At 43.5% G+C, this 13,101-nt stretch overlaps 1 protein-coding gene across 5 annotated transcripts in view; it reads right to left on the minus strand.

Moving 5' to 3' along the window:
* The window catches only part of PDE4A (phosphodiesterase 4A), a 237,722-nt gene that overhangs the window by 69,913 nt on the left and 154,708 nt on the right, over window positions 1-13,101 (minus strand). For 4 of the 5 annotated variants that reach the window (XM_075206827.1, XM_075206828.1, XM_075206829.1 and 1 more), the window contains exons 2-6: window positions 10,984-11,169; window positions 10,043-10,079; window positions 7,628-7,698; window positions 5,167-5,216; window positions 3,568-3,680 (exon numbers count right to left, since the gene is read on the minus strand). In XM_075206827.1, the coding sequence (XP_075062928.1) occupies window positions 3,568-3,680; window positions 5,167-5,216; window positions 7,628-7,698; window positions 10,043-10,079; window positions 10,984-11,169 (457 nt within the window). Of the gene's footprint in view, window positions 1-3,567; window positions 3,681-5,166; window positions 5,217-6,384; window positions 7,254-7,627; window positions 7,699-10,042; window positions 10,080-10,983; window positions 11,170-13,101 lie in introns of those variants that run through there. The other variant, XM_075206831.1, reaches the window with a different exon arrangement.

Below are 13,101 nucleotides of genomic sequence, written 5' to 3' on the forward strand. Positions count from 1 at the left end.
GCCCATCGTTGGCTACAGGACAGAATACAGCCGTGTGGTAGGTCGAAAGCAGACTGTTGGCATTGCCCGCTCCCCCTCCATAGAGTTCTACACACAGGCCCCCAATCCTACTGCTTCTCCCGGGCCCTACAGACATAAAGAGGGGGGCCCCACATGGTACAAACTACAACAGTTAATACCCTTAACAGTGATAAAAAAATAATAATAATAGTGTAAACAGCAAAAAAAATGCAGATGGCCAGTGCTTTTAACCCATCATTAACAGTATGTGACAATATTGCAGATAATCTTCTTTTTTTTTTATGTGGGTTACATCTTTAAAGCCTTTACCTACTCCCCCCTGTGCCCCCACCCGCCCCCCCACCCCTTGTCGTCCTCTTCTTCCCCCTCCGTGTCTCGATGTGGGGGGAAGAAAACAAGTCAGGGTCGCGGAGGGCCTAAGAAACTGCAAGTTAAGGCCTCTTCCTGCATCCTTAAGGGGAAAAGAGGAGGTAGCATATTATGGCTGCATCCTTCCTGGGTACCAGATCGTACATGCAGCCCGGCTGGAGACAGGCAATCAATGGCTAGCACATGGAGGGGATGACTAGGACGAGAAGAGAATATGTCCCTCTCTTCCCGTGAGCCGGAGCTGGCTTCCGTAGGGCTGTGTGCCTGCTAATTTCCTCCGTTATTCGTACATCTAGCATACTGCAGTAGGGAAGAATGTGATGTAGAAGGGAGAGGGAGGGAGGGAGGATAGTCAGATGGAGGAGGAGGGGGGGGAGGGAAGAGAGACCAGCCGTGCTTCTAGGCATGAGCTTCTCACAATCATCCACTTCTTATACATTATATGTTTACATTGTTTTTTTGTTTTCTATTATAATGTTCTATTTCACCATTTCACACAGTAAAATGTTTACTGCCTCCGAGACAAAACCCGCCCTTGTTTTCAGTCAATTGAGTGATAATGAACAATATCACCTCCTCTATTTTAGCTCCATCATGAAGCAAGGACATACGTGTTTGTTCCCCTGTCATCACAGTATGAATACAGGCTTATAGTTCCCATGTTTGTAAGTAATCATTTGTCGTTGTTTTACAAATCCTGGCTAATGACCCTCGTTGGGGGCTAAGTACATAAAGTTTCATTTGAACGGGGCAGACTCTCCTAATAGGTTAGTGCGAGGTGTTTTGTTGCTACATCCGCAGAGCCAGGGGCTGTTGTTGTGTGGAGAGAATCTGCACTGCCCCAACTGGGCACCGGGGCTCCAGATGGAATCCTGGTGTCAGCTCTCTGTGACCTTGGGAAAATCAGACTGTGACCCAAACGTAGAGAGCTGTGCTGTGCCTGATCCATACTGTGTACAGCGCTGCATTATATATTATATAAATATATACTGTATGTCTAGGCTTAGAGTAAACACTGCAAGGACCATAGAAATACAACTAGAGGTCACGGCCTATTCTGCGTTCAAAGTGAACGTTGTGTGTACTTCTCAATAAGGATCAATGATCCCTACGGCATTGAGGACACAACGCAGCTCAGGCTGGATGGACCATAGACCCACATGTACGCTGTGACGAGTACACAGGGTTTATGAAGGCACCAATGTATATACACTGGCAGTACAGGTTAACATGTTTACTATAAATGAACGGTACCTTTGAGAGCTGAGCTGGGCTGGCAAAGTTATCACACCGCAAGTCAAAGGTCACATATGAACAGCCCACGTTAATGGTGATATTCACGGTACACGGACACCATTTATCCCAAACGGTGTATTTATCTGTTACTTCCATAATCACAGTCTTCTGTCACATAATTTAAGCCAAAACAATGCAGATTATTATAATACTATAGCAGGTTCCACTTAGTGGTTTAATGTGCGCGAGATCTGTCTCCAAACTCTCTCTGTTTTGTCCTTAAACAACTGTTACCACATGACGTGTATAACGCAGAGTAAAGACCATTCTATAGATAACTTTTCTTAAAGATCCCTCCGTCCCGCTAAGTGAGTAGAGGAAGGGGCGCTGTATGACACAGCTCGGCCGGTCAGTGGCTTCCTGACTACCAGCATAAGACCCCCCTCACGGTTATAACTCTCCAGATGCCCAGAGAGTGGCCTGTGAGGGAGGGGGTGAAGGTATAACTGAGGTACAATCCCCCTGCAGTGTTTAGTAGTTGGGAAGGTGGGCTGGGGTTATAAAGTAAAGGTATATTTTGAATGACGTTATTATTAAGGGTACTGCATGAGTGTGAACCCACCAGAGCTCATAGAGAGGGACATATATTAAGGTTGCACCATGTTGTAGTATAACAAGTGTCACAGAGAGGGACATATATTAAGGTTGCACCATGTTGTAGTATAACAAGTGTCACAGAGAGGGACATATATTAAGGTTGCACCATGTTGTAGTATGACAAGTGTCACGGAGAGGGACATATATTAAGGTTGCACCATGTTGTAGTATAACAAGTGTCACGGAGAGGGACATATATTAAGGTTGCACCATGTTGTAGTATAACAAGTGTCACGGAGAGGGACATATATTAAGGTTGCACCATGTTGTAGTATGACAAGTGTCATGGAGAGGGACATATATTAAGGTTGCACCATGTTGTAGTATAACAAGTATCATGGAGAGGGACATATATTAAGGTTGCACCATGTTGTAGTATGACAAGTGTCATGGAGAGGGACATATATTAAGGTTGCACCATGTTGTAGTATAACAAGTGTCACGGAGAGGGACATATATTAAGGCTGCACCATGTTGTAGTATGACAAGTGTCATGGAGAGGGACATATATTAAGGTTGCACCATGTTGTAGTATAACAAGTATCATGGAGAGGGACATATATTAAGGTTGCACCATGTTGTAGTATGACAAGTGTCATGGAGAGGGACATATATTAAGGTTGCACCATGTTGTAGTATAACAAGTATCATGGAGAGGGACATATATTAAGGTTGCACCATGTTGTAGTATAACAAGTGTCATGGAGAGGGACATATATTAAGGTTGCACCATGTTGTAGTATAACAAGTGTCACGGAGAGGGACATATATTAAGGTTGCACCATGTTGTAGTATGACAAGTGTCATGGAGAGGGACATATATTAAGGTTGCACCATGTTGTAGTATAACAAGTATCATGGAGAGGGACATATATTAAGGTTGTGCCATGTTGTAGTATGACAAGTGTCATGGAGAGGGACATATATTAAGGTTGCACCATGTTGTACTATAACAAGTGTAACAGAACCGAGATTCTTCAATTTTTAAGACTAATATTCGGGTTCAGTGTCCATGGCTCCGTTTTCGATGATGTATTTATCCTGCGGGGTCTTCCACCTTCCGCAGACATATTTTAAACCCTTCCTGTGGGACCTTCGCTGTTGGCTCAGTACAACATGGTCCCGGGGCCTGGAAACGTCTGCTGGCCCCACTTCTGTAACCCCCTCTGAGTGCTGGAGGAGGGAGGGATCGCAGGATAGATATAATAACCAGTTTCTGTGGCCGTCCACTCGGCTATTAATTACCCCCTTGATTATGACCAGTTACTCCCCAATAAGCCTTACCTTGGTGGAAGCCATATCACTGACGGAGCGATACGTCTGTACGGTCTCTAGTTGGTCCAGACACCAGTCCAGCTCCTCTAAGGTCTCTTTGGCTAGCTGCTGATACGTCTCCTCTGCAGGCACAAGACGTGAGAAGCGTTAGAGAAGAAAGCTACAACAATACAGAATACCGTGAACTTCTCTTTGTTCTAGTAAGAAGACGCTGTCAGACATCTCTCAGCCTATCCCACGCTCTTTACTACATCCTTGTAGCATCGGGCAGGTGATGATCATATGAGGGAACAACAGGCCTATGGGTAAACATTTCGTTGTCATCTTTAAATGAACGCTGTTTTCTTTTATAATACAAGATAAGTCACAACCTAATAATGACGGAGTTGTGAAGTCGGACTAGCAGCTGCCTGCCGTGGCTGGACACCCCACTTACAGAGGATTCTGGGAATCCAGTGCAGCTCTCGTAGATTAGGGTGGAACGAAGTTTAATAAAACCAAATAAAACCCCTTATTTTAAAACTCTGCATTGGAGTTCGCTATTAATACAAGTGAAACTGATAAATATGTGTTTTATAGTCTAGTCATAGTCTATAGATTATGTAAGATGATAGACATGTATACACACATTCTGCCAAGCGTTCGCTTGATGTGGATCTCCACGTTGCCTACATCATTCAGAAGAGTCTACTCTTGGTAAAATACAATAGAGGTCTATGGAAATGCTCATATAAGTACATAATACACTGTAGGAAGCCGGGAAGCCTTTAGATGACGCACGTCTAACACTCTGCTAAAGCGAGGAAACGTGCAAGGTTCTGTCTATACTTTAAAGAGCACCGTGTGTGCACATAGGAGCCAGCTCTGGGGGCTCGTCATCAAAACCAATAATGTTCATTTACCAATCGTGAAAAGATAACCGGTCACTTCTGTATGGGGCCTTCTTGTCCTGGGGACATCAAACTATCAATCTGCTCCTAGCTTTGGCTGAAAATGTACTGGGTGGTAGGAGTATAATGTCACTTTAAAGTCCAACCAATTTACACTGAAGGACCAACCCTTCATCAATTGGACTTCTTGTTTCTCCCCCAAAATACTGCTTGATTTAACTCCATTTAGGTGAGGGGACGCCCAGACTGTATTTATTACATGTATCAATGTACGTATAGATGGAGGCAATGTCCGTCTGAAACGCAGGTAAGTTTCCTAACAGGTGAATGTGCGTCTGCGCCAGACCTACCTCAATTACATTTACGTGAACAGGTCCTTATTGTGATTGGTGAACACTTACACGCCCCTCCCCACCCCGGACGGCAAGTTTGGGAGAGGGGAGGGTAAGGAATCATCAGGTTTAATTCCAGAAACTGTCTTTTGGCAATATAAGGTGTTAGACTCAACTCTTTAGTGTCTTCGATACTAGTTCTGCTCAGTGAACCACTTTCAAAATGGGGGTTTGGGTATTTAGCGCCTACAGACAGAAGAAGCGATATAAGCACAATAGGTGTATTTTTACCTTTACCTGACTACGTAGCGATGTGTTTCGTGATGACCCCCTCCCCTCACATAACACCAATATACATACATCGTCCGTGTGTAATACACACTTACCTGAGAGCGTGGCTTTACAGACTGTCTGCTGAGGCATTACTGGGGAACGTCTGACAAAGAGAGGGATGACATCTATCATAAATCAGACATAAAAGAAAAACTTTCCACAAAACAGAATAAAAAAAACAAACCAACAAATCAGATAACTGATTTTGATATAAAAACATCACCACTTGTCAGTATAATCTGTCTGTGTAACCCGGCTAGTTCTATATAATACAAAGTTAGCTTTGCAGAGGGCCAGACACCGTGAAGGCTCCCAGAGACCATTACAGCAAGTAATATTACAGGCAGAGCTGTGGACTCTAATTTACCAAAGACCGACTAAGAATGTATATTAATTCGTAATAACAAATTTACTGTAGTAGAATCTAGCACAAGGCATTTTCCTCACACACCGTAAAACAGGCTACTTGTATTAATTGAACATAAAATATATTTTATTAACATTTTTGAACAAGACAACAGTGCTAAATTCCTATGAATATAATACATTTTTAAAAAGGGTTCTAGCAGAAACATAGGCTATATCTTAAATCTAAAGAATCTATAAAATGTAGGACTAACAGAACAGTATCATAATAACCTGTCCTCTGCTTACAAATGTTTTAGAATTATATTACAAAATGATTTCCTACAAACATCTACTCTACTGTGTGTGATAAATCTAACAGAAAATGAAATAATTACGTAAAAACAGGATCTCTTTAATCAACATTATATAACTAGGACTATTGGACCACAAAATATAATTTACTTGAGCAAAAAACCTGTACAAAAAAAACGCTGTGAGATGAAAACATACAATACTGTTACACAGCGCCCACTTAGGGACCAATTTAATAACTGTTGGGTTTTAGCGCCGTTACGTATCATCTGTAACCGCGGCGATGATAGATAACTTTTTGGGGCAATTTAGCATAAAAGTGATGTTGGGACAGCGCTTCTTTTAGGAGGCTGTCCCAGCAATCTACTATATAAATGCCTAGTGGCGTGTGTGGGAAAAAAAAAACAACCAAGCTGCAGCGCCACCTGCTGGGCAGAGTTATACACTGACCTATATATTTCTTGAAGGAGAAGTGACAGTTGGGAGTGGTTGGTGGTTGCCGGGGGTGACAGTGGGGAGTTTTTAACACCTTAAGTAGCTTGATTTGACTAGAATGCATGAGTATCATGCACGGGTTAACTTGTGTTCTAATAAACACTCTGGGTTCTAACCTGGAGGGAAGAACAGCAAGATCCGTAGATCCCCATGGAATGGAATGGCTAATGCCATCTTTATGCTGCGTCAGACATCAGGGGTCAAGCTCTGAAAAACAAAGCTTTTTGGAGCTTGATAAAATTGTCCACACTGCAGTCCCCATTGAATATTATGAGAACTGCGGTTCATGCGGTACTTTGCCTAATGCAGGAGATATCTCATGTGTTAGGCTTTTCTTAAATGAACGTTTTACTTAACAATGCCTGAAAAATGCTGAAAAGGCCGTTTCCGTATGGTTTAGGCTTCATAAATAAGCCCCTTAGTATTTTTCATAAATCTATGAAGAATTGGATATAAGGGAATGGGCTTCTTTCACTGTTAGTTTTGATGAATGATCACATCTTTCTGTTTCTTTTACTGGAAGTGAAGTGCATACAATTTGTCCTCTATGGGTTGTGACGAGGTATACGCGTCTAAGCGGAGATGCTTTGTATGCTCCTTGTGATCCAAATATTGGTCAAAATCGAATTCATCCTCAGTTGATGAGGGTGAGGACATGGTAGAGACACTAGCGTTTACCTCCGGACATTCCTGTAACCCATTCATCCTAACGGCTACCTCAAGCAGAGCATTTTTCCCATTTGGCAGCTGTTGATCATTCGGCAGAATCCGGAGCATCGCGGTCTACAGAAATAGCTGCCAGGTGAATCGTGGCAGCTACAGTTTTTCCCCCTCTTGTTTCTACAGAACAACCTTGCCCTGCTGTGCCTGTCTTTCATTTCTTGTTTGTTTTTTTCTCTGCTTTCTTCTACAGCCATTTTAACTTTTCTGTTTTGCAGCTGGAGGGGGAGTCGGTGCATTTTTTTCCGACTCAGACTCCACCAAAAATTGGCTCAGACTCCCAACTACTTGGAAAGCCAACTAAAAGACTGGAGAGGACAAGAGACAACTTATTAAGATACCTGACAATGGTGATCTGGAGATACACAGTAAAACAACGGAAGGCGGATATTGGCCTGTTATCACAAAAGGTCTACAAAATATGTGTAGAGAAGCACACAGTATGCTGTTCGGGCATCATAACCATTTCTGAGAGTGTTTGCAGCGTAATTTACCTTTTTGGTTAAATCATTGTTAAAATAATAAAAAAATAAAAAACAAAATTGGACATTTCATGCGTTAATGGTTATTGATACATGTGGCAGTCCCCTGTCCGCGTAGTAGTCCCGGGTTCTAGGGCTGGGTGTGGCGCATACTCACTTATTGGTAGGCGTGGATACATTGGCGAGTATGGTGAAGTTGTTCCGGACACTACGCAGGCTGGCCAGCACCTAGGAGAAGCACAAAGCATGGTTATCGATGGCTGAGAGACAATGCTCTAACGTCTATGTGTCATGGTGTCCTTACAGTTCTCAGTCCTAAGTATTGAAATGAAACGTCACTTCATTTAGTGCCGCTACAGTATACAGAGCTATATAATGTACACAGAGCCACAGCGGGGGATATATGGAATATTTATTTACTACATAGGACGCAGCTCTGCTGAAAAACGGAGTAGAGGGGACGAGGGAGAGAATTCTTAATCTGACATTACCATGCGTGGGCACCCTCGCCTCTGCTCTGAAATGAGCCAATGATGTTTCCATATTTACTTTAATGCATTGGCCACGTACAGACTACCTATATAGCATGCTTCTTATTGGTTCTAGAAAAACATTCGTTTTTTATCTGACATTATTTACAGGCGTTTATACGTATATAAGCATCTCTTGTGCTATTATATATGCATTTCATACAAATAAAATTAAGATGTGAAACTGGCTCTGGCAACATCTCCACTTTTTTTCAAACCCGCAGTTTAGTAAATATACCCCCCGAGAATATTAGCTGGAGAACGCAAAATCAAAAAGTCAGCCCTGAATCTAGAAGTTCTATCAGAAGGTTTTCTGGTAGTTACAGCATTCAGCCAGTAGGTGACACTGTTCCCATGTTATACAATGGGGAAGGATCATGTCATACAAGTCTCATGCGGCTACAGACTATGTGACCTCTGCTCCCCTCTCCACACCCTTCTCAAAGCTCTGCTGCACCCCAAGTCTAGATCACCGGGAAGGCTTCGTATGTCCTCTGCACTACTTCAAGCAGAAGCTGCCTGTATCCATCGCAGGCATCTCTGGGCTCTTGGTATATCATACTTGCCAACTCTCCCGGAATGTCCGGGAGACTCCCAAAATTCGGGTCAGTCTCACGGACTCCCGGGAGAGCTGGCAAATATCCCGCATCCCCCTACAGCCACCACTAAATGACGTGATTCGCGGCATTTTGGCCCCCCCGCGACAAATCGGCATTTCCGTTGCGGGGGGCAGGGCCAAAATGACACGATTTGCCGCGCCCTGCCCCCCCCGCCCCTCTCCCGGAAAGAGATTCTAGAAAGTAGGTAAATATGTGTTATATTGATAGCATTCCATGCATGCTGAATTACCAGTGTTTGGTATTAATGTATGTGCTAGAACACAATAACACAAGTGATGACAGTAATATACACATCCTCTCTGGCACCTGGTTGCTGTGATGTCATTGCAGCTGATGAATAGGGTCCCAGCTCGCTATGGCAGCAGCTTTGGCCTGTGTCTTACCCTGAGTGCTGTGCAGACATCACTTGCATCACACAGACCTGTGACCCGTGAGATGAAGTCAGCCTCCATGTCCGCTTTCTGCCATGTATTATATAATAGTTGGGTGACAAACGAAGCACATGTGTGTTGTGCGGTAGATATATCGGGGCACCTGTGGTTTTTCGGTGGCAGGGTCTCTAGTTGTCTTACAATCAGTAAAAGCTGACATCAATTCCCACATGGATGTATTATCAGTGATTAGCGGACAGCGTTGCCCATAGCCGAGGTAGCCCGGTCAGACTGACTGGGGGATAGTAAACACAGTGACCGTCTGCTGTGCTGGGCTCTTGTGGAGACATCATGGAACTACACACCGCCGTTCCAAAGCAATCAAACATACACTAATATCACCTGATTTAAAAGTAATTCAAATAAACTCATTAAACTTAATAAACGTATTTATTTAGAATGGCCCTTTAAATGCGGCACTTTCCAAGACATGGATTCTCTATATGGAGAAAGTTACACTATATATACATTTTTTAAATGTTAGTAAACTTTTCCCTTTCGATTTAAGCCGTCCATGAAGAGACAAATGTATTGTCAAATTATCATGATTATGTCATTTCAGACTGGTATATGTGCCAATGACATTGACACAACCAATGAGAATAAGAGTAAGAAGTATGCACTAATCTACGTGACAATATCCGCTATCTGGGTGCCCTCAGTTACATTAGTCATCTTCAGTACTAACGAGAAGTCTCTTAATACTCCCAGGATCCTTTGTGTGGGAATCTATGGCATGGCTGACAAAGATTACTTGTCCTAATTATACAGCCAAACAGCAGCATCTGCAGATCTGATGTCCTACAGAGGCAGAAACCACTGTCCTTACCCATGTCCCTGTTCTCCATCACAGTTACTGTACATTTATATGTACTGTATTTATTACATATAGGGAACCATCCATTGCAGCCGACATCATCACCTCTACACACTAAGCCAGATGTCAGTCCCTAGTACATTGTAATCGTGCAGAAATATTTCATATATGTACCTGAGCAAATGGGGTAACTATGAGGTCTTCAGCGTGCCTAAATGAAATAGAAGACATATTACTCTGAGAATACAAAGCCATACCGTATGCAGTATGAAAGTATAAACTCCATATAATTATACAGTGCAGTGTGATCATTATCAGTGAATATATACTCAGTATCATTATACAGTGCAGTGTGATCATTATCAGTGTATAGATACTCAGTATCATTATACAGTACAGTGTGATCATTATCAGTGTATAGATACTCGGTATCATTATACAGTGCAATCATTATCAGTGTATAGATACTCAGTATCATTATACAGTGCAGTGTGATCATTATCAGTGTATAGATACTCAGTATCATTATACAGTGCAGTGTGATCATTATCAGTGTATAGATACTCAGTATCATTATACAGTGCAGTGTGATCATTATAAGTGTATAGATACTCGGTATCATTATACAGTGCAGTGTGATCATTATAAGTGTATAGATACTCGGTATCATTATACAGTGCAGTGTGATCATTATCAGTGTATAGATACTCAGTATCATTATACAGTGCAGTGTGATCATTATCAGTGTATAGATACTCAGTATCATTATACAGTGCAGTGTGATCATTATCAGTGTATAGATACTCTGTATCATTATACAGTGCAGTGTGATCATTATCAGTGTATAGATACTCGGTATCATTATACAGTGCAGTGTGATCATTATCAGTGTAAAGATACTCGGTATCATTATACAGTGCAGTGTGATCATTATCAGTGTATAGATACTCGGTATCATTATACAGTGCAGTGTGATCATTATAAGTGTATAGATACTCAGTTTCATTATACAGTGCAGTGTGATATGTGCAGATATTGCAGTGTGTGAATTATTTGGCATCACATATATATATATATATACATACACACATTCCCCAGCTAGGTCAGTAACTCACGCTTCGCTGGTGATAGAAGAGTTCCGGGACATGGTTTTGGGGGACATGTCGTAGTCGCTGTCAGAGCGGTACAGGAACGACTCCCTCCTCTGGCTCTGGGGGAAGCTGGGGTGCAGCACCAGCCCTGGACTCGCCTGCGAATCGATCGGGCTGCGACCTGGAGAAGGCCCATTTTCCACATCGAAGCTGTAAAGGAAACAGGTCCAGTTACTGGCTGTGATTAAAATATGGGGTGTCACACCCTCCATAACACGTTACTGCAGTCATTGTCACACTATACCCCAGCAAGCGTTCAATGAGGTGCCCGTATGGGGTGTCACACCCTCCATAACACGTTACTGCAGTCATTGTCACACTACACCCCAACAAGCGTTCAATGAGGTGCCCGTATGGGGTGTCACACCCTCCATAACACGTTACTGCAGTCATTGTCACACTACACCCCAACAAGCGTTCAATGAGGTGCCTGTGTGGGGTGTCACACCCTCCATAACACGTTACTGCAGTCATTGCAACACTACACCCCAACAAGCGTTCAATGAGGTGCCCGTATGGGGTGTCACACCCTCCATAACACGTTACTGCAGTCATTGCAACACTACACCCCAACAAGCGTTCAATGAGGTGCCCGTATAGGGTGTCACACCCTCCATAACACGTTACATTACTGCAGCCATTGCCACACTACACCCCTACAAAGCGTAAACTAGTATTATTATCATTATTTATTTATATAGCACCACCATATTCCACAGCGCTGTACAGAGAATATACACATACTAGGATTAATTTAAGTCAGCAGCCAATTAACCTACCAGTATGCTTTTGGAGTGTGGGAGGAAACCAGAGCACCCGAGGAACATACAAACTCCACACACACACAGGGCTCTGGTCGGGAAACGAACTCAGGACCACAACGTTGTGAGGCAACAATGCTAACCACTGTGCCTATCATTTAAAAGGTGCCCGAGTTGCGTACCATGTGGCTGACATACTACCCAGAATGCTCGCTGACACAAATAAACCATGCTTCAGAACTATTGGGTCTCTTTCTTGTACATTAATCCACAATACAGCTTTGTCAGGATAAACACACACACGCTCGCTAGTATTCCTATGTACTGGCCATTTGGGAGAGGAGATCAGGGACCCCTAACTCCGGGGGAAGCAGCTTTGCTAAATTACAGTTTTAAAGGCTGCACATCTGGAGAGGGTGCTCACGTCAATGGGCAGCTGTGTGCCGGGAGGGGGATTAAGTAGAGAGGAAGAGACAAAGGTTAAAGGAGGGAATGGTGGGAAAACAACACTGGATCCATCCATTATGCTGTGGGTTTATACCTCATCTGTGTGTCCGCTCAGTGCCTGTAGGTCAGGTGTAGGCAACATGTGCAGGGGCGCACACAGGGGGGGTTTCTGGTTCTCCAGAAACCCCTCCCCTCCGCTAACGAACGGGCACTAAACATTGCCCCTACACAGCAGCACTGTACTGTACAGAAGCATCCGCGGCGGTGCCTTATTGCACTACAACACAGCACTGCCGCACACGCTTCTTTGACAGCGCCGCAGCTTCTGTACAGTACAGCATCGCCAAAATGGAGCTGCTGTGCATGCGCGGCAGATCTCTATATATATTTTTGGGGGGGGGGGGGAGGAAACCCCCCCTTAAAAAAATATGTGTTTGTCCCTGATGTGGGCCTGGTAAGGTACGCTGACACCTGTAGTTACATAGCTCATAGAGAGTGAGAGCTCCCCTGCCTCTGCTGTGCTGTGCGGCTGTCTCCTTGGTTGTAGGAACTCCTATATAAATATCACACAGTGACACACGTCTCCCTGTTAGTATTTACTCTCCCCCCTGTCGATGGGCCAGATCCACGCTGATAAGAAGTGACAGATTATCGTCACACGGTATCTACAGCAGTCACATAACCAATGACAGAGGACACTGCAGAGCACAACTCATACAGCAGTCCCCAAACTAATCCGCCAATCCCCGCAATGCTATGATCCATGTCACAGGCACCCCAGTAGGTGGTGGTTTGAGGATTTTCCTGCATAAGAAACAGGTAGACTAATTATTCTGTATGATTAGAGGAGAACTGCTATCAAAATGCAATATTG

Source organism: Mixophyes fleayi, chromosome 4, assembly GCF_038048845.1.
Source record: "Mixophyes fleayi isolate aMixFle1 chromosome 4, aMixFle1.hap1, whole genome shotgun sequence".
NCBI classification, from domain to species: domain Eukaryota; kingdom Metazoa; phylum Chordata; class Amphibia; order Anura; family Limnodynastidae; genus Mixophyes; species Mixophyes fleayi.